This window comes from Leptonychotes weddellii, chromosome 4 (assembly GCF_054177405.1).
Source record: "Leptonychotes weddellii isolate Sample4059 chromosome 4, ASM5417740v2, whole genome shotgun sequence".
Lineage (NCBI taxonomy): Eukaryota > Metazoa > Chordata > Mammalia > Carnivora > Phocidae > Leptonychotes > Leptonychotes weddellii.
Genome location: NC_138372.1, coordinates 92,690,945 through 92,713,646, shown reverse-complemented (window position 1 = coordinate 92,713,646; position 22,702 = coordinate 92,690,945). Strand labels below are relative to the sequence as shown.

The 22,702-nt window shown below is 38.4% G+C and overlaps 1 protein-coding gene across 1 annotated transcript; it reads left to right on the top strand.

Moving 5' to 3' along the window:
• The first annotated feature begins 627 nt into the window (after nt 1-627).
• SEC22B (SEC22 homolog B, vesicle trafficking protein) lies at nt 628-22,455 on the top strand. Its single transcript, XM_081815801.1, has 5 exons — nt 628-850; nt 9,615-9,724; nt 12,632-12,792; nt 15,041-15,187; nt 20,514-22,455. The coding sequence occupies exons 1-5, from the start codon at nt 776-778 to the stop codon at nt 20,666-20,668; spliced, it is 648 nt and encodes a 215-aa protein (XP_081671927.1). The 5' UTR covers nt 628-775; the 3' UTR covers nt 20,669-22,455.
• Nucleotides 22,456-22,702: the final 247 nt, after the last annotated feature.

The window sequence follows — 22,702 nt, the reverse complement described above, 5'->3', positions numbered from 1 at the left end:
ATAGGGAGTGAATGCCCAGTTACTGGAAGTTCTAACAAAGCTACCCTGCTACCTATGATAAGGGATGTAGCAGAGATCCCAGCTTTTGGAAGGGTACCTGATATGGTGGTTTCTGAGGTCTGTACTTGGTCATTTTTTCACACATACAATAGATACTTGTTTTTTACTGGAAACTGTTCAAGGATCTGGGGATACAGCATAAACAAACAAGCAAAAACCAACCAAACCAAAAAAATCTCAAGCAGACAAAAATCCCTGCCTAGAAATATATGAATATAGAAAGTATTATGTATAAAATATATAATATATAAAATAGAAAAATATGAAAATATATAGCTTGATTTTTCAGTTTTTTCACATACTTTCCATCTATGTATCCATTAATTCCCACCACCCCTCCCAGCCCTCTCCTCACATTTACAGTATTGGGAACTAGAAAATCCTGTTTTCAGTTTGAATGCCACACCCCTCAAGGCTGAAGGTTTATTCGAAGCTCCCAATCCAGAAAAGTGGGCGGGACCTTGGAAGTTTCCGAAGGTGGAAGGAGAGACCGCGGAACTATTGTTCTGGTAGTTGTGGTTCTCGGTGGGAAGCTAATTCTGAGGACCGGTAGTGGAAGGCTCCAAAGCTAGTTTCCGGCCACCTCAGCGGGAAGCGCAGACGCGAGCAGCTGGCTCTTCGGGAACTAAGAGGTGTAACTGTTGTCGCGGCAGAGGAAGTCAGGAGGACGTCTTCGGCCATCCCGGCCAGTGTTGGGTCCCTGTAGCTTGTGAAGATGGTGTTGCTTACGATGATCGCCCGTGTGGCGGACGGGCTCCCGCTGGCCGCCTCCATGCAGGAGGACGAACAGGTGAGCTCCTAGATCCCCGCGACCCCAAGTCCTGTCTGAGCTCTGCTGTCAGTACCGGATTTCTTCTTAGAACCCAGGGGACCCTTGCGACCTCCCATGCACTCTTGACCCCTCTGAATTGCTTTTTCATCCGTTGGCAGTGGAGGGATGACTTGTGAAAAGAGATCCTGACGGAGGAGGTATATTTTTGTCTTACCTGTTTCTCGACGGGAAGACGCTCCGGCGTAGGGGTAGTTTCGGCCGATTGTGATCACCCAGTGTTGTGTCACTCTTAAGAGACTTTGTTAAAATTCGGGATTTCTAATTTTCTGCTGCTATTAAGGCTGACTAACAGGTCCTGGGAAAAATCAGCTCCCAAGTTCTTCAGCCTCTTCTACTGTGGCACTTGATCCTTGACCTATCTTGATGACATCTTTTGAAAGTGGGTGAGATAATATTGCCACATATAGACACCTGTTTGAAGTTCACTACAGTACTTTCTTTCAAGGTTATGCCCCGTTCCCACCTCCTCCAATAAACCTTACTAAATTTCTACTGTTGAAATTATAACTCCTGTGTTATATTCCTGTAATGCCTTGTACTTTTATTTTACTATGTTTTTTTGTCTTTCAATAATCTGAATTTCCTAGGAGGCAGTAGGCAGATCTTAATCATCTTTGTGTTTCTTATAGCTTTTACAGCAGCAGTTTTATGCTAGCATAGGTGCTCAAAAGTGTATTGAATTGATGAAAAAACAACAACAGCCCCAAATATCTTGAAAAGAAGCTGCTTTGTGCCTTAGAATCACAAGGGAAATTTCTGGAGTGAGACAGGTTTCTGGAGCAAGGTTGGGCGGTCTCTGAAGAAGGGAGGCTGAGAATGAAAATTATGTAACTTATTTAAAGTGAACAATTTTCTTTTACTTTCTCATACACCCTAAGTAGTTAAAAACAACAACAACAACAACAAAACTCAAGGCCTAAAAAAAAGATGAGCTCTAGAAAAAATTCTTCTGCACATATCTCTTAGGCTTTTCATTCATATATTCTTGAAAAAAAAAAAAAACCCTTATTAAACTCATCAGTTGTGTCAAGCATGGTGATAATACAGGAGGTTAGAGGACACAGTCCCTACTTTCATGGAGCTTACAGTTTAGTGGGAAAGCCAGAAAACTAACGAGCAGTTATAATATAGGACAACTACTATGGAAGAAGAAGGCTCTGTGGCTGCTTTACTTACGGAAAGATAAAGATAAAAGGCCCTTTACTTTACTCTTTTACCTTACAGAAAAGGTATCTAAGTTAGTTTTGGGAGACCAGGAAAAGTCCTTTCTAGAAGAAATGACATCTAAGCTGACAGTATTATCTAGTAATAAGGAAAGCTTCTATTTGGTTATATGCCTTTTTAGGTTTGACTTGGAAATATGTTTATTTTCACACTTAGGAGAATAGTGATACAGATCATGAAGTTGCAGGTCATGCTCAGTGAAATATTTTCTATTCATTGCACAAAACAAAGTCTAATCATTGATATAAACTGTGAAAAATATAGTGTGCCCTTAATTTTCAATTGTGAAATACTTTTCTCCCAGTTTAAGAATTTTCTAGGACCACTCTACAGAAGGAGTGAAATTATTAAAATAAATGCAAGAACATGACTTGACAAGGGAGATAATGTGGGAAAATTCTCCTTGAAGGATATATATGTAGTTTGGGAAATGGTTTTCCCCAGGGAGAAGTCTGGTCGGTTTATTGCATTGGATTTCAATGTGGGTAAAGAATACAAAGTGAATTTGAAAGTCTATTTAATATTAGTAGTTCTTACTCTCTGTCTTGATACCTTACTGAAAAAATAATTGAGATATTATTGGGTATTTCTTTTTTTTTAATTTTTTAAATTTGAAAATTTTTAAAAAGATTTTATTTATTTATTTATTTGTCAGAGAGAGAGAGAGTGCACAAGCAGGGGGAGCGGCAGGCAGAGGGAGAAGCAGGCTCCCCACTGAGCAGGGAGCCCAGTATGGGATGCGATCTCAGAACCCTGGGATCATGACCTGAGCCGAAGGCAGACGCTCAACCGACTGAGCCACCCAGGCGTCCTCTTTTATTTATTTTATCTTTTTAAAGATTTTATTTATTAGAGAGTGCGTGTGGGTGCACTCGCAAGTGGGGGGAGGGGCAGAAGGAGAGAATCCCAAGCCAACTCCGCATGGGGCTCGGGACTCCATCCCACAACCCCGAGATCACCACCCCAGCCAAAATCAGGAGTCGGTCGCTCAAATGACTGAGCCACCCAGGCACCCCTATTGTGTGTTTCTTAATTTGATTCCGAATTAGGTGTTGGTCTACCAAGATGGGTTACTTTGTTTAATTGACAAGGAAAAAAATTTTCCACAAAAATATTTTTGTGATGGCAATTCCATAGTTATTTCCTTTAGGGTGCTCACTTCGGCAGCACATATACTAAAATTGGAACCATAGTTATTTCCTTTAGGAATTTGGACTTTGAGGGCACCTGGGTGGCTCAGTCAGTTAAGCGTCTGCCTTCGGCTCAGGTCGTGGTCCTGGGGTCCTGGGATCGAGCCCCGCATCGGGCTCCCTGCTCCGTGGGGAGCCTGCTTCTCCCTCTGCCCCTCTCTCTCTCTCTGTTTCTCATGAATAAATAAAATCTTTATTTATTATTATTATTTTTTTAAAGATTTTATTTATTCATTCATGAGAGACAGAGAGAGAGAGAGGGGCAGAGGGAGAAGCAGGCTCCCCAGGAGCAGGGAGCCCGATGCGGGACTCGATCCCAGGACCCTGAGATCATGACCTGAGCCGAAGGCAGACGCTTAACCATCTGAGCCACCCAGGCGCCCTAAATAAAATCTTTATAAAAAAAAGATATTTGGACTTTGAATAGTAGAGTTTTTCCTAAACTTTTAAAATCTGTAAAAATATGAATCCTGGATTCATTTTTATAATAGTATACAGAATATTTATAGAATACCTACTACATGCCAAGCATTATGCTAATGCCTGTCAGGTATATGATTTCATTCAATCTTCATACCAATCATATTAGGATAGTTAGTATTATTATTCCCATTTATAGATAGGAATCTCCCAGCTTAGAGACGATAGGTTTTTTGTATGAGTCATGTAGCTAATAAGTAGCATAATGGAATTTTTCATCAGTTTCTTAACATCTGCACTGTTGATATTTCAGGTCAGATGATTCTTTGTTGTGGGAAACAGGCCTGCGCGTTGTAGGGTATCTACTAATATCCCTGGCCTCTGCATCTTCGATGGTAGTAGCACTGCCATCACCACGCCCCTCCAGGAGTGTAATACTCCTGGACATTGCCGGGTGTGATTGGCAGAATCACCCCTGCTTAAGAACCACTGATTTTTAATCCGTATCTGTCTGACTCTAGACCAGAGCCTTAGTGCCTAACTGGTACACTTTACTGCCTTGTTCTTAAAAAAAAATAATAAAATACATTTTTAATAATGTATTTACTTCTTAGGAGTCCAGAAATAACTTTTTAAGAAATGGATATTTCAACCAAATAGGTTTTATAGTTAAGTACCTTAATTGTTCAGTCCAAATAATTCATTGTACTTTTTCAATTATTTACACTGATCATAGATATCATACGTTAGGTGGTTACTAGGTGCTAAACCTGTGCAAACTGCTTTATTACTGGAGATGAACAATTATTCAGATAATACAGTACAGATTAAAATTTAAAAAATCATGTAGGCAGAGTATCTCATGCAGTTTCCTCTGTGCTCAACTAGAAGTGGTGGTAGAGAGATGAACTTTTCTCTTCAAACCTAGATTCTGATATTCTGTTTCCTTTCTTGTACCTTTCTGGTATGTTTCTCCTTTTTGGATGTTAGCAATTTCTTCATCTACCTTTCTGTTCTACCTCAAAATGAAGGGTGTACTCTTCCATTTTGCCACCAGCTCTGTGGACTTGAAGAAGGTGTTTGATCTAACGAAGTATTCAGCACTGAGCATCAAAAAAGCGGATGGTCTCTTGTACATTTAAACTGCCACACGCTCCCGATGATTGAGGGTTCATTAGTCATCTTACTGTAATTGTTTTTAGAAGAAAATGGTTGGTTCTTGGTGCTTCTGGCCTTTGACGAGCTGAGTTCAACAGGAATTTAAAAATGATAAGAGCTTAGCTAAACATTCTTGTAAAGACAAAAGGTGGCATTTGATATAATTAATTGTTCAGCAGTCCTAGGTGATAGCAATAAAAAGTATTATAGTTGTGTGGTAAATATCTACCCTGTACCTTTCATAATATATATGGAACCAAATCCTAAATATGATATTGGATGACCTCAAATTAGTTTCAGGATTTGTCTGGACATTCACATCCAATTCATTATTGGATTGCTAACACATCTTTCCATTATACTGTATACAAGGTTCATCAAGTTTGTTCTGGATGAAGTGGAAAACAGAATGAGGACATCTAATCTGTTTTAGGTAGTCTAGTGACTGTGGGCCCTTTGTGACTTTAATCTTAAAAGCACACTGAGGTTCTGTCTGTACAGCAGTGAATATATTGTTTTGTGAGATCTAGATCAGAGCTGCCACTCAGTTTCTTGATCGTTTCCTGTGAATTAGATTTAATATCAAATAGTAAGATCACCCAGAAGGTGGATCTGCTATCACCAAAGCAATTTTAATTGTAGAGGTGGTATAGCATGCTTAGGAACAGGGACCCCAGAACTAGACTGCTTGGGTTCAAATTCTTGCCCCTCTCCTTATTGGCCCCTAGTCCTTGGGCACGTTTTACTTCTCATGCAGAAAATGGGCATAATAGTTCTAATCACCTCATAGGGTAGTTGTAAAGATTATTTAAATTATGTAAAGTGTTTAGAACAGTGGTTGGCAGAAAGTGAGTGCTTTCATTTAATTTTATTAATTTGCCTATTTCTGAAAAATCTTTTCTGGTTTCATTTTGCCTTTCTGAAAGTTCACATTAGAACCGTACATATTTGTGGGTACAAATATGCAATAAACAGGAATGGGTAAATGAATAATTTCCCCATTACAAAACTAGTCTGTGCTTATTGTAGAAAATTCAGTAAATATGTATAAACAAAAGAACCAAAATGTTAATGGTGATTATTACCAAAATCCCTACTTAAATTATATCCATTTTAACATATAACCTTAATCTTTGTGTGTGTGTGTGTATAAAAGTAAATAATGGGTAATACTATAAGACTGTTTACCTATTTTTTTCACTTAGTGTGCAGTGAGTTTGTTCTCATATCGTTAAATATTATACAACATTTTAATGGCTGTGTAGTATTCCAGTATATAAATATACCATATGTTATTTAACCAATTTTCTATCCTATTACTGAACATTTGTTTTTTATTTTTATATGCATTTGTAGTTATTTTATTTTTTTTTAAAAGAGTTTATTTATTTACGTTTATTTGACACAGAGAGACACACAAGAGAGGGAACACAAGCAGGGGGAGTGGGAGAGGGAGAAGCAGGCTTCCCGCTGAGCAGGGAGCCCGATGCGGGGCTCGATCCCAGGACCCTGGGATCATGACCTGAGCCAAAGGCAGACGCTTGACCAACTGAGCCACCCAGGCGCCCCTGTAGTTATTTTTTTTAACATATGCTGTGTATGTATATTTTCAAAGATACAGAATTGCTGGATACAACAATAATGTAAGATTTTTATAATTTCCAGTACATATTACAAAAATGACCATCAGAAAGATTGTGCCAGCATTGCGTTCTCAGCGATGGTGATGCTAATGGAACCAGCACTGTGAAATGTTGGTTGGTGTGCCATAATCTCTGTGCGATCTCCGTGTGGTGCATTGACAGTCACTGCTTTGTTCGTTATAAATCCCTGAAACTGTAGCATGCTTTTGGACATAGTTTCTTGTAGTCGATACAGTTATTAGTCTCTTCCTCTTAAGTTGCAGTAATGTTTACAGTGCTTCTTATAAAGTCAAAGGATTTTACCAGTCTTTATTTGACAATTTTTTTTTGCTATTTATTTCTTCAACTAGTTCCTTTAAGGTGCTCACCTGCCTTTAGCTGTCAAAAACAGTTTTACTTAACATCTGTGTTTGTGGTTATTTATTATTATTATAATTTATTTGACAGAGAGAGAGTGTACAAGCAGGGAGAGTGGGAGAGGGAGAAGCAGGCTCCCCACTGAGCAGGGAGCGCGACGTTGGGCTTGATCCCAGGACTCCGGGATCATGACCTGAACCAAAGGCAGACATTTAACTGGCTGAGCCACCCAGGTGCCCCCGGTTGTAGTTATTTTTAAAATACCAATTTCTGAGTTCCACCTCTGAGATACTGATTTAATTGGTTTGGGGTAGGAGGAGATAGGGCTTGATTAGTTTTTGTACAGCACGCAGGTGATTTTAGTGTAAAGCCAAGGTTGAAAAATCATTGATCAATGTTGGTATTATTTCTTGGCACGTTAGTAATATTTCCAGCTTTATTTGCATCCCTTTGTGTCTAATGTTGTGGGGTCAGATCTCTTCCAAATGCCACATATATAATGGCATTGGTGAAGCAAACAAATTGGCAAGTACTGTTTAAATTTAGGAATGTAGGATATTGTGCACTAGTTCAAAGCATGTGATAGTATTCACTCTCCTTTACTAGCTGACCAGTCATGAGAAAAAAAAAATATATGCAGTACAGGTTAATATAATAATGCTAATATATATTATAATGTTAATTATTGTAAAGTATTGTTAATATATAAACATACACATACATATATACATATATATGTTAATATAGAACTATTTCTCAAGTGAAGAATATTATAACAAATCATTGCCATAGGGGCAGTACTAAACAAGATAAATCTACAAATTGATAATTCTAGTGGTGTCTCTCTAACTCTCCTGGTTCACTTCATGCTTATTTACCTTCTTACTCATACTGAAATTTCCAGTTCATTTTATTTTATTTTATTTTAGATTTTATTTATTTATTTGAGAGAGGGAGCATGTATGAGAGAGCACAGGAGGGGGCAGAGCATGAGTGGGGGGGGGGGGAGAGGCAGACTCCCGGCTGAGCAGGGAGCTGGATGTGGAGCTCGATCCCAGGACCCTGAGATCATGACCTGAGCTGAAGGCAGACGCTTAACCCACTGAGCCACCTAGGTGTCCCTAGTTCATCATTTTAAATATAGCTTAGAATCCAGTACTTGTACATTTATCTGCCACTTTCATAATTTTATCATTGCTCCTTGTTTTTACTCTTAGCTGAGTGGTTCACTATCTAGAATTTTTAGATTTCGCTTTGTATTTTCTAAAAGTTAGACCTCAGATCCAGTCCACAGATCTCTTGAAGGAGAACCTCAAATAAATGAGTTTTTAAGGTAAACATTTAGTTATTAAACATCTATCAAGGAGATGCTGTGTTCTGTTGTTGAATTCAAAATAAATAATCCATGGGCACCTGGGTGGCTCAGTTGTTAAACGTCTGCCTTCGGCTCAGGTCATGATCCCAGGGTCCTGGGATTGAGCCCCACATTGGGCTCCCTGCTCAGCAGGAAGCCTGCTTCTTCCTCTCCCACTCCCCCTGCTTGTGTTCCCATTCTCGCTGTCTCTCTCTCTGTCAAATAAATAGATAAAAATCTTTAAAAAAATAATAAATAATCCAAAATAAAATAATTCCTTTCTATCAAATGGCAAAAGTGCCGCGGCCCCCCCCCCCCCGTATGCTGTATGTGGATGCATAAATAATGTATATTTGCTTTCCATTCCATTCTTTCCCATTTGGATCTAATTGGTGATTGATGTTCTCCTTTTGAGATGACACTGCTATTTTCCTCAGTAGGCTCTTTTCCTTTTTTTTTTTTTAATCATTAAACTATTTAGAAATTGTTCAAGAAAATATTGCCTGTAATTCTATCATCTGAATATTGTTATTTTCATTTTGTATGCATATGTCCCTTGCTATCCAAACTCAGAAACCAAATAGATTTATTCAGTAAAGAATATTTGACTTTTTAATCTTGGTCCTACTCTTGCTCATTTTTACCCATTTGCATTATAGTGTTCCTGGTAATTTGCAGTTATGGGTGCATACATTTAGTTTTGCTTAAATGTTCAATATTGTAACACTTTGTGGAAGATTTTGCTTGATATTCCAGGATAAAAATGAGATTCATCAGTCTTTTGTTCCCAGGGTTTTCCCCTGAGTATAGAACATGTTGTGCAGTTATGTGCCAGTAAGTGTGCAAGTGAAATGAGTTAGGAGGAGACCACTGACCTAATGGTGGAAAGAACACCGGATTAAAAGTTAAGAGTGCCTTAAAGGCAGTTAAGAAATACGATTTGTTTCTTAGCAAATAATGTGATTTTCTTGAACAACTAGGGGTTTGGTCTTCCTTTTTGCTCTAAAAGTAGACCATTTTTCTTTTTTAAAGATTTTATTTTATTTATTTGACAGAGAGAGAGAGAGAGACAGCTAGAGAGGGAACACAAGCAGGCGGAGTGGGAGAGGGAGAAGCAGGCTCCTGGCCGAGCAGGGAGCCCGATGCGGGGCTCGATCCCAGGACCCTGGGATCATGACCTGAGCCGAAGGCAGACGCTTAACGACTGAGCCACCCAGGCGCCCCAGTAGACCATTTTTCTTTTGTTAAAATGAATCTTACTAATCTTTAATGAAAGACCATATTTACATAGTGTCCTCATAGTATGATACTGCTCATTAATTGTTATGGCGTTTTTTGTGTGTAGAAAATTCTTAAATGAAGGTGTCTTCTTTCAGTCTGGCCGGGATCTTCAACAGTACCAGAGTCAGGCTAAGCAACTCTTTCGCAAGTTGAATGAACAGTCCCCTACTAGATGTACTTTGGAAGCTGGTGCCATGACTTTCCAGTGAGTATAATCCTATTTCATTGTGGTCATTTAAGTATGAGATACAGTAGATATAAGTAACACCTGATAAGAATGGTAACAGTTTTTTAAAACGTAAAGAAAATTTTAAAAATATAGTCTTTTCATGGAAGCAACTTCCTGGCTCCAGTTCTGCAAAACAGAAATCTTGGTTTGTTTATTCAATTTGCATACAATAAATTAACTTGTTATCCCGTGTCTAATAAATGCTGTACCTATCATGCAATAATAGATAAATTTTTGCTTTAGGAGCTTCTTAGAGCCAGATATATGTAGATTAGTACTCTTGCTCAAACACTTACTAACAACAACACAACCTTGAACAACTCACATACTTCTCTAAGCCTCCGTTACCTCTATAAAATAGGGAAAATGGTCATAGTTTTGTGAGGGTAATTTAAGAGCATCTCAATCAGTGGTTATAGACAATGCATATAGCCGAGAGAGGGATCAAAAGGACTTTATTGGATTTCAAATTTTCTACAAATAATTGGTTATTAAATGTTTAATACATGTCAAGTTTGAGGGTGATAAAAACAGGAAGGATTAAAAAAAAAGAGGACAAGAAGATCAAAGGAAAATAAAATAGGATTAGCTAAATAATCCTTGCTATTTTAGGAACTCAGAGGCTAAGATAATATAGACCTGGGAGGGACCTGCTGTGTTTAACTTGAAAGGGGGAAAAAAAGATCTCCACCCATCAGAAACAAACAATTATACAAAACCAAAATCAAAACAAAACCCTGGTTTATTGGTTAAGAAAGTAGTGGATATTAAGTTTTATTTTTTTTTAATTTTTAAATTTTATTTATTTATTTATTTATTTTTTGGTGGGCAGCAAAGCAAGGTTTACTGAGTGATAGTAAAGTTCTTTGAATGATAGAGTATGAAGCTCCCAAAGAAGGAGGGGACCCCAAAGGTTTGCCTGGATATTAAGTTTTATAGGTATTAATTTGTGTAGTATATGAAATATCTTCTATAAATCCAATTTTCAACATAAAAAAATAAATATCAGCACCTAATTATATATAGTATCTTTATCTCTACCATGGATTAGGAACAAAAAACCTAGGCAAGTTCTAATGGAATTGAAAAGAAATTTTTTTCTTCTGTATGGTTCCTTTAAGAACTTTATAATCTCTTCTCATCCATTATTTCCATCTAAGAGCTATTTATTAAAGATTATTCTTTGCCAGACCGTATGTTAAGTTCTGCCTTTAATGTCCATAGCTTTTTTTTTTTTTTAAAGATTTTATTTATTTGAGAGAGAGAGAATGAGAGAGAGCACATGAGAGGGGGGAGGGTCAAAGGGAGAAGCAGACTCCCTGCCGAGCAGGGAGCCCAATGTGGGACTCGATCCAGGGACTCCAGGATCATGACCTGAGCCGAAGGCAGTCGCTTAACCAACTGAGCCACCCAGGCGCCCAATGTCCATAGCTTTTATGAGCTTATTTTATTAGCAGAGAGAAACATATATGCAGACAACTAAACTATGATACCTTAGGGCAAGAAATGCTGTAATTCGGTTATAAATGAAATGCTTTGGGACTAGAGAAAAGGAAGTAATAAATTCCCATTTGTAGGGAGTAAGTTTGAGGAAAGGGGATAGAGAGGAAGAATACAGAGAAATTTCATGGAAAAAATTATAGTAGAATCGAGCATAGGAAAATGAACAAGGTTTCTCCAGGTACATAAAAGAGTATTACAATTAGAAATATATATATATATATAAGCAGAAATCCGGGAGGCTGTAAAAGAACCTATTTGGAGAATAGCATGATGGAATACAGCCTACACCTGTTTTGGAGCCATAAGTATTATATCAAAGAGTATGATTTTATTTTATAAGTATTCGGGAACCCTGAGAGTTTTTAAGCAGGGTAATATGATCATATTTACTCTTTAGGAATAAAACTGGTAGTTTAGAAGATGGTCTAGATTGAAGGCGAGGAAAGCAGTTGATTCAGATGCCCAAGCAAGAGATAGGACAACAGTATCATCATCATCATCATTATTATCATCATTTTAAGGGGCCTGCGAGATCATATGATATATTGTAAACTCCTCTGTGAAGTCCTAGGATGCATTAGGAGCCACATAGTAAGGGTAGGGTTAGGGGTATATATAATACTTTGTGCCCTTATACTCCTACTTAAACTAATGGCCTTCTGAATTTGTTTGATGTACATATTGGTCTTCTGAATATAATTATTGCTGAAATAAAGAGTACTGTGGCTAAAAAGAAATCACTGAGTAACCTAACCTCTTTCCAAGACATCTCAGACATGTAGTCATAAAGCTCCTTCCAGAGTGCCAGGGAGCTAAGAGGAAGTTAGTTCTGTTATTGGATAGTTTCTGATACTGGATAGTTGATATAGAGTTCTATCCTGGGAATTAGGGGATATTATTTGTCCTAAGGTCATTATCTGTATCCAGTAAACATTGTGGCATTAACTTCCAACTTCTAAGTATCCACAAAAATTTCCATTCCACTGTGCTTCTTATAACTGGAAGGAGTTTAAATATGTGTATACTCGTTTCCATACATAATCAAAAGGTGGATGGAGTCACAACTCTGAGTTTTCAAGAAAAAGTCCTCGGTATTAAGATATTTTAGCTGAATTATATAATAAACAAACAATTATAATAAACATGTTTAAATATTCCTTTTGGAATATAATTCTAATAATGGGATGGTGTTTGCTTTCTGATTCTAAGGATTTATGGTTTGAAATTGATTTTCTGATTTAGCTAGCCTCAAAGGACTTAGGCTAGAATATTTTCAAAAGTTTGTAAGGCACTGAGAGTCTGTTTCAGGTTGTTGGGTGTATTGTTATTCTACAGACAACTTTTTCTTGTTTTTTTGTTGTTGTTTTTTTGTCTCTCCAGCTACATTATTGAGCAGGGAGTTTGTTACTTGGTTTTGTGTGAAGCTGCCTTCCCTAAGAAACTGGCTTTTGCCTACCTAGAAGATTTGCACTCAGAGTTTGATGAACAGCATGGGAAGAAGGTGCCCACTGTGTCTAGGCCCTATTCCTTTATTGAGTTTGGTAAGTTTTTGCTCTTCATCTCTATATCAAGAGAGCAAACAATATGGAGAAGCTGTTTGTTACATTGATAATATTTTTGACACATTTTTATTTGATGTTTACTTACTGAAGTTTTGAATTCTGTCTTTTCCATTCCATCTCTTTTTTTTTTTAAAGATTTTATTTATTTATATGAGAGAGAGCGAGCACATGAGAGGGGGGAGGGTCAGAGGGAGAAGCAGACTCCCTGCCGAGCAGGGGAGCAGGGAGCCCGACGCGGGACTCGATCCAGGGACTCCAGGATCATGACCTGAGCCGAAGGCAGTCGCTTAACCAACTGAGCCACCCAGGCGCCCTCCATTCCATCTCTTTTTGTCCTTCTGAGTGAATGAGACGTCTCATAAGTAATTTCCCTGGTCTTTTGATCTTTTTCTTAGAACTTGTTGCCTTTTGCCCTTCTTGTGATTTGGTTTGAACCCAGTAAGGTTCATTTTCTGTAGATCAGAATTTGGAAATCAGAAAGAAGGTATTTTGTTTCTTTCAGATCCTCTAGTTAAAAAAAAAAAAAAATAGGGTGCCTGGGTGGCTCAGTTGGTTAAGCGACTGCCTTCGGCTCAGGTCATGATCCTGGAGTCCCGGGATCGAGTCCCGCATCAGACTCCCTGCTCAGCAAGGAGTCTGCTTCTCCCTCTAACCCTCCCCCCTCTCATGTGCTCTTTCTCTCTCTCATTCAGTCTCTCAAATAAATAAATAAAATCTTAAAAAAAAAAAAATACTGGAAGAGGTATGATATTGGGGAGAGATAACATTTATTACATGCAGAAATAGTATGGGTGTCCATGTACAGTAATTACAGAAAGCTTCATCACCAGTAAAGTATCTGATGGCAGTAAATCAAAGGAAATGTCTTGAGTACCCTAATTAGAGGAAGTGAGAATAAGTATGATTAGATTACATTACTGATATTTTTAGTTAAAAAAGAAATTGGTTTTACTGTTTCCGAGTTTCTGAAGTGTTTCCAGTTTGCTAAATGGTCATCTTACTCTTAAAAATAAAGAAAATTTAGCAAAACACTCCAGTGTTTCATAACTACAAACTCTCTAAGTGCTAATTTTTATAATGTCTGGTTTTCAAATTTTGTTTTTGAAGATAAAAAAGGTCCAGTAAACCCAAGAAAAAAAGAATACTGTATCAAGATCACACAGGAAATATTTGGTACACTCAGATTAGCTTAAAGGATCATATACAAAGATGAATGGGTTATAGGTGAACCACAAAGTACAGTAACCTGAGATCAGTAACACAGTAATTATTTTCATCCCTAGGCCTGAAGGGATAAGAGAAAGAAGCAGTTTCTGGAACTGCAAAGGAGAAAATTTATAGAGAAAGCCAACTTGAGAGGAGCAGTAACTTCTAGTTGGAGGGATACTGCCAGGCCAGGGTGACTTCTCAGGGAGAGGTTGGGAATAAATACCCTAACGTCACTATCTGCTTTCATGCCTTACCCTTGGGGTTCCCTCATTGGCTGAACCTAACTGGAAGCTCCAGGGCAAGGAGCTCACGATGTAGTCCATGTGGGTCAGCTTCCTGAGGCAAAAAGCGTGGTGCAGAAAGGTAGAGAGGAGGTCTAAAAAGGCAAATGAGAGGTATCCACCACATATAACTTAAGATTTTTGCCAAAAGTTGAAAATATAATTTTTAATAATAAGTCATTCTTTTTACAGTTTTGAGAAATACAGACATGGGCTAACCATGAATAAGACTGCAGTTTTATAGTGGGATTTTGCTTTACCTGAAGTTTAAGAACAGAGTGAAATTAGGAATGTATGTTAAAATATTTTAAGACAATGTTTTTACCCCTTTTGATGCTAGAATAACTCTTGCCGTGTTAACTTGTAGTGATGCTAGATTGTTGCCAGGATTCTTTTCAGGGAGTGTAAAGAATTAAGTAGTGAAACCCTAAGGATCCTCGGAACATGTTTTGAAAATCTCTGCTTTCAGGAAAGGCTTATTACAGTGGGTCTTAATTTCTCTAAGGACCCTGAGAGCAGAGACTTCTCATTTGAAGGTATGCAGAGGACATTTCTCTTGAATGGTCATCTATCTACATTTTACAAATGAAGAAATCAAAACTCAAATTTTGATGCTCACTCAAGAGCTTGCTTAGCCATGGACAATTGCCGATCCAGGACTAAACTCAGAACTTCCTATTCCCTACAGTACTTTGATGGACAAAGTTGTTCATGGTCATTTTTCTTCATTATTCTAGACACCTACATTCAGAAAACCAAGAAGCTCTACATTGACAGCCGTGCTCGGAGAAACCTAGGCTCCATCAACACTGAATTGCAAGATGTGCAGAGGATCATGGTGGCCAATATCGAAGAAGTGTTACAACGGGGAGAAGCACTCTCAGGTATGTAAAGAATTAAGAGTCCTATATAGGCAAGGATAGCTTATTTTGGGATACTTTTTTTTTTGCTGTCAGATTCTGTCTAGCACTGTTAAGAATTCACCTCTTAGAGATAGATTACATTACAAAACTTCCAATATGTTTTTTTTCCTAGCATGATTAGTTTTTGTTGAGTTGGAACGGTGTGAAGGTCTCATTCCATATCAGAAGCAATTACTGCTTCCAAGATATTTACAATGTTAAGTAAATATTTACAGAAACACATAAGGGAAATGAAAAGAAGAATGAGAGGAAACTGTCAAAGATTTATTGTAGTGGTTTCCTGACTAGCCACTTTGGGAGACTTTATTGCTGCCAGATCAAATGTCATAAAATGCCATTTTTATCAAGGCATTCCTCTGCTGAAAAACTTTCAAAATCTGTGACTACAAGATAAGATCTAGTCTGGTCTCAACTTTTCATTCTTACTGCATGTTTGTAATGTGTAAGGCATTGTGTTCTCTGTAATGGAAGATAAGGAGATTGCAAACTTCTTTCATGCTCTCTAGTTCACAAACGTTCTGCCTCAGCCAGGTCAGCTTCCTCACCATCTCGGACCTGTTCTTTAAGATCCAGATAAGAACTACCTCTCCCAAGAAGCCTTCCCTGATTCTAATAGCCCACATCACATTAATCTGTTTTGTCTTTTAAACTGTTAAGACGCTTAGCTATGTAATGGTTTTTTAAGCACATAATGGGTGTGTGTGCATGTGTGTGTATGTATACTTACCTAATTTGCCTTAAAGTATATATATTTACCTAATGTTTAAATGTTACCTAAGTGTTTAACGTACTCTTTAAATGTAGTATTTATGTATTTCATATCTATTTCATATACTTGCTTTATTTCTCTCACAGTAATGATTACAGATAGATGCCTTAATGAGTATTTCATGAACTCAACCTTGTGACATTATTCATCAGTAAATGGGTTTTCCTTTATTATGAACTGCAGATTGTAACCTTTATGTTAGTAGTCATCAGTTGTTCCAGCAAATAGCTTCACACTCTTTAAACATCAAATTTTGGATGAGTGAGTCTATAAATTTTCATCATAACAGCCTTACTGTTTCTACCTGGGATAAAATAGACCAGAACAGGAATTTTTCTTAAATCTAAAATGTATATCTGGTCAGTTTATCAAAAGTGTTAAAGGATTCTCTTCTAGTGCTGTGCTGATTGGAAAAGAAGACAGTTGACCTTTGAACAGCGTGGGGGTCAGGGGCTCCACATGTAACTTTTGACTTCCCAAAAACTTAACTACTAATAGCCAACTGTTGATTGGAAGCCCTACCCTTAACGTAAACAGTCAGTTAACATGCTATTTTGTACGTTACACATATTATATACTGTATTCTTACAGTAAAGTAAGTTAGAGAAAAGAAAATGTTTTTAAAATCATAAGGAAGAAAAAATAAATCTACGGTATTCTGTAAAAAAAAAAAATCTGTGTATAAGCAGAATGCGCACAGTTCAAACCCATGTTGTTTAAGAGTCACCTGTACTTTTCTAATCATAATAATTTCATCTAATTGGGAAGATAAGAAACAAGGTCATTGTCACAGAGTACTTTATAGATAGTATAAGGGAACAGACATCAATTGAACACTTTGTGTTAGGCAATATGGTAGGGGGACTTTATTTTTTTATTTTCTTAAAAGAGTTTATTTATTTGTCAGAGACAGAGAGAGAGCACAAGCCGGGGGGAGCGGCAGGGAGAGCAGGCAGAGGGAGAAGCAGGTTCCCTGCTGAGCAGGGAGCCCAGTGCGGGACTCCATCCCAGGACCTGGGGTCATGACCTGAGCTGGAGGCAGACGCTTAACTGACTGAGCCACCTAGGCATCCCATGGGACTTTATTTTTTTTAAGATTTTATTTATTTATTTGAGAGAGAAAGAGAAAGAGAGTGTGAGCTGGGGGAGGGGCAGCTGGAGAGGGAGAGAGAGAATCTCAAGCAGACTCCACGCTGAGCACAGAGCCTGACGTGAGGCTCCATCACACGACCCTGAGATCATAACCTGAGCCAAAATCAAGAGTCAGATGCTTAACCCACTGAGCCACCCCAGCACCCCAGGGGGACTTTATATATATCTTATTTATGCTTTAGAGTAATCCCTTGTGAATTGGGTGGTATCAAACCAGTTTTACAGATAAAGAAGCAGACTCAGAAAAGTTAGGTAGCTTGCTTTTAGTCACACTGCTAGTGCCTGGCAGAATTCATTGGTCTCTGCAGGTCCTTGTCCATCTTCAGTGTGTGATAGTTTTATATGGATATATAAACAATAAGAGCTGTAAAATGTAGCAGGAAATAGATAATGTGAAGTGAACAGGGAAGATTTCTTGAATTTTGATAGATCAGGAAGAAGTGAAGAGTGGTATTTTAAGAGGGAGGAAGAAAAAGCGTATCTGAACAGAGCATATCTGAAGGATAGTGAAAAGATCAGCCTACCTCAAAAGATGTTTTCTTCCTCTTTAAGCTTCTTCATAATAAGAAGCCATCTTTTATGCCTTCTTTCTCTTTCTAATTTTTTTAAAGATTTATTTGTTTATTTGAAAGAGGGAGAGAGAGGGCACGTGATGGGGAGGGGCAGAGGGAGAGAGGGAAAGGGAGTCTCCAGTGGACTCTGCGCTGAGTGCAGAGCCTGCTGCGGGTCTTGATCCCAGGACCCTGAGATCACGACCTTAGCTGAGACCAAGAGTTGGTCACCCAACCAGCTGTGCCACCCAGGTGCCCCTCTAATTTTTTTTTTTTTAAGATTTTATTTATTTATTTGACAGAGAGAGACACAGCAGGAGAGGGAACACAAGCAGTGGGTGTGGGAGAGGGAGAAGCAGGCTTCCTGCTGAGCAGGGGGCCTGATGCGGGACTCGATCCCAGGACCCTGGGATCATGACCTGAGCCGAAGGCAGACGCTTAACGACTGAGCCACCCAGCCTCCCCCTCTAATTTTTTTTTTTAAAGATTTATTTATTTTAGAGAGAGAGAGAGTGAGCAGGGAGGAGGGGCAGAGGGAGAGGGAGAGCCTTTTTTTTTTTTTTTTAAAGATTTTATTTATTTGACAGAGAGAGACACAGCGAGAGAGGGAACACAAGCAGGGGGAGTGGTCGAGGGAGAAGCAGGCTTCCTGCGGAGCAGGGGGCCCGATGTGGGGCTCGATCCCAGGACCCTGGGATCATGACCTGAGCTGAAGGCAGATGCTTAACGACTGAGCCACCCAGGCGCCTGGGGAAAGAGAGTCTTAAGCAGACCCCCCCACTGAGCATGGAGCCCAACGTGGGGCTTGATCTCACGACCTGAGTCGAACCAAGAGTTGGACCCCTAACCAGCTGTACCACCCAGGCACCCCTCTCTAATTTTTAGTTTTAGAGCTGGTCTGCCTTGCATTTAAGACCTAAGAGTAGTTCCCAGTGGGTTCTTTCAGCAATATGAAATTGCGCCCGTTTTTACTGCCTAAAATAACTGTTTCTTTTAAGCCATGGGTTTTGTTGTTTCATTCAGAGGTGTCACCCTACAAGACTATAAGTTCCCCAAATAGAGGGGTTGTATATGTTGTGATCATCATTGTATCTTTTGGCACTTTGCATGGTGCTTATAACATAAATATTTGCTCAGTGACTTCTAGTAGTGGCTTTGTCTTTACGATATCATGTGTTTCCAAATGTTCCTGTGTAAAGGAATTCTCTTAACTATTGCTTACTTCGTATGACCTCATATTTGTTCTGCTGCCCAGTTATTCTCAGCAGATTTAGATTTCATTTAGCAAATTTTTTTTTTTTTATCACTGACTATTACCAGACTCTGTTCTGGGCACTGGGGATGTAGCAATAGACATTGGTTAAAAAGTTCTATCCAGTGGAGTGTCCATTTTAGTAGAATGGCTGGAAAGATTCGTCACAGCATTGTCATGGTTATTTCTCATCTCCTAACTTTTCTTATGTGACTAAGTGTTTTTCTTACAGGACAAATTGCTAATTTAGAAGCGGCTGTCATTCTTTTGTCATTAAGTAATACCACATTTCTCAATCAACTCAGTCTCTATTAAGCAACTCCAAATATTCCAAAAGTATTCCCTAAGGAAGAACAAATTCATATTGCAAAACAGTGTTTTTCAAAAATTTAAAGAAGTAAAGTGATCAAAATTCATTTATGTCACACTGAGAATTTGTTTTTATTATTAAATTATGTCATGTATTTTAGTCCGGTCTAGCTTGTGTCTCTCTGGTTGCTTCCCTAAGTGCTCAGTTAACAGTTATAGAAGGCAGCGACATTACAAATGTCCTTTTAGAAAAACAAAACTTTGCTTGGGGCGCCTGGGTGGCTCAGTCGGTTAAGCGACTGCCTTCGGCTCAGGTCATGACCCTGGAGTCCCTGGATCAAGTCCCGCATTGGGCTCCCTGCTCAGTGGGGAGTCTGCTTCTCCCTCTGACCTTCCCCCTCTCATGCTCTCTCATTCTCTCTCTCAAATAAATAAAATCTTTAAAAAAAAAAAAGAAAAACAAAACTTTGCAAAAGATTCTAAAAAGGTTAATTTAGTAGGTATTGGTGGTTTTCCAGCACCTGTGATTATATTTTAGTTACAAGACAACTTTCCTATGTCTGTTGAAATATAATTTCTGGTAGCATCATAATGGTTTTTACCATGTGGAGAATCTTGGGAATTCGGTAGCAGTCACCATTAAGATAGAGCTCAATACTCAGTTTCTGACTCATTGAATTTTCTGGTTACCTGAGTCTTATCTTGCATGGATAATCATTTTTCAAGATATGAGAGAATATGATTTAGACCATTAAAAGATGATGACGATTATTATCACCTAGCATTTCTCAGAGGCTTATCATATGCAAGGATTGTGTTCACTTTACAGGCATTCTCATGTACCTGTAATCCTGTGATACAGTTAGTGTTATTATCCTCGTTTTATAGATGATGAAACTGGGTCTTAGTAGAGAGACTAAGTGAATTGACCAATGTCACATGGCTGGTGCAGCTGAGATTAAAATTTACAAAGACTCTGAGACCAGAGCCACCACTCTTAACCACCTCACGGTACAGCCTCAAGAATTTGAACGTAATTTAGTCTGGTAACTTTAAAATGCAGTGTAGATTTTACAGTGCATCAGGATCATGGGTTAATCAGTGTGTGCACCCTAACCCTTAAAATAAAAATGATAATTTAAGCTTCATGGTTGTTTGGTATGGTCCCACTCATTTGCGTTATTTTTATGCTTAATACATTAGACAGAATACTTCAGGGACTAATTACTGTTTTCCTTTTTTCCTCTTTGACAGCATTGGATTCAAAGGCTAACAATCTGTCCAGTCTGTCCAAGAAATACCGCCAGGACGCGAAGTACTTGAACATGCGTTCCACTTACGCCAAACTTGCAGCGGTTGCTGTGTTTTTCATCATGTTAATAGTGTATGTGCGATTCTGGTGGCTGTGAAGTAGTGAATCCAGTCACTGGCAAGGGTGAACCTAGAGCTCGGCAGGTGTATGTTTTCAGGAAACTGAGCTCACAGAGATGTGTATTAGAGTTCCAAGTGGAACTTCTGCTTCTAAAGACCTTGCAAGAAAAGACATGTCCTGAAAATGAAATGTTACACCTCATTTGATGAAGCTTACGCCTTTGTAGAAAGTCTCTTTTGGGGGCAGAGGCTTTCTCTGGGTGCTGAGCTGTATACGTTAGGGAACAGTAGATTGTTTTATTTTGTTTTTTCCCTCCCAGTGTTTTTACATTTTTAAAACAGCACTGAGTGGGGCATTTCCTTTCTCTAATGGAGCCATCAGTGAGATCTGGCTTAGCCAACCTGTGCTAGCAACAGTCTGAAATTCCTTCAGAGAAGGCAGCCCGTTGGGAAGTTTTTTCACTCTAATCAACATTCCTTTTGTTGGTGACATTTGTGATTTTCAGTTTTTGATGGCCTTGTAAACAAGACTCCACTATGTGAAGGTTAATTGCTGTGCTGTAAAGATGTTGTCTGTTGGCCCCTGTAGGAAGTTGACCTTTGTTGTTTTCATTTCATGATATTTTGCTTATTGCACAACTGCTTTAGGGTTAAATGAATTATATTAAGATGCCTTGAAATTATATTATAGCACTCCTTGATTAAGAAGCTAAAGTGTTTTCTGTCATTTTCTCCTTAAAAGACTTAAATTTAGTTTGGGACATTCTTAATTTTATCTTTCAGCATCCAGTTTGTATTAATAGAAGAGTAAGTATAGCATACAGATAGCCAGAGTCCCCTGACTTAATGGGAAGAAAGGCCCAGCCCATCACTACAGCTTTGTCCTGCCCCTTCTTACTTTCTCCACTGTAGTTTTCCCCACTCTCTTTTCCTCCTGCTGAAATTTTAAAACTTCTCTGCACCCAGTAGTTTCATGTCCATAAGCATCCTCTCAGGATATTCTTGAATTTCAAAATGGAAAATGTTTAGCTGTGTAGTTAGATTTAAATTTTTACAGAGCAACTACTCAAACTACTAAATACATTTATCTGAATAAGTCTCTGAGAACACCTTGTACCTGCTTCAGTTTATGTAAATTCTCTGAGAATGTTCTGGAGTTAGATAACTCATTTAAGTGGCTTCTATTAACAAATAAAAGTACCTGTTATTTTTCCCTTTTTTGCTCAGGGATGATGGGGATTTCCTTTTACCTTCTGAGGTAGAATTTTTTAAATGGGGAGACTAGACCTCTTAAATATTATCACAAGGATCTACAATATAAACTAGAATTTACACATACTGCAAATATTTCTTTAAGTCCTATAGGAAAATGAGCCAGCTTCTTACTTCTTAACATGTTTGGAGAGAACTTTAACTAGTAAACAATTTTATAACTAAGGGATCATCAAAGCTTCTGTCCTGATTCCTGATAGAGAAAAAAAATCCTATTTCCTAATAACAAAGCAAGGAGAAGTGGCTTATTTTGTTCCTGATAAATTACAGAACTAGGATAAATTTTTTTTCTTTCCATTTTGGACCTAAGTCTGCCAACTGGAGTATGTGCATGAAATATGAAGTTACTTTTTATAGAGAATAAGTGCTTTTAAGTCCCTAAAAGGCTTGTCCCTAGAGTAATGATATTGGTAATAAAAGCCTGAAAGTCTGAAAACCTTAGTGGTACCATAACATTTGGTTCTTCTATAGGAGTGGAGAGTGGCAGCTCGTTGTTGAGAGTTGCATGCAGCAACCAAGTGGCCAGCAATGAAATAAATACTTCTAGAATGTTCCCTTCAGTGTGAAGTTTTATTATCTAGTTATCTTATGTGCACATAGTTTTCTGGGTACATTTCTACCAAACTCATTGGGTTAATTAAAAAATGAGAACGGGGGCAGAATGATGAAGAAAGGAATGAGAAAGTGGTTTAATGTTACGACGGTAGAAAAATGAGAGAACAAGACTGTTGTGATGTGGCTCCCACTTCCGTTCTTCATTGGAGGTAGTGGGAGGATCCGACCAGATGAAAAGTATCCAC

Excerpts from the sequence above, each read along its gene's own strand:
- SEC22B (XM_081815801.1), top strand. The coding sequence starts at position 776 with ATGGTGTTGCTTACGATGATCGCCCGTGTGGCGGACGGGCTCCCGCTG. Across the intron at positions 9,725-12,631 it reads GCTGGTGCCATGACTTTCCA|CTACATTATTGAGCAGGGAG; the intron begins GTGAGTATAATC and ends TTGTCTCTCCAG. Across the intron at positions 12,793-15,040 it reads CTATTCCTTTATTGAGTTTG|ACACCTACATTCAGAAAACC; the intron begins GTAAGTTTTTGC and ends TCATTATTCTAG.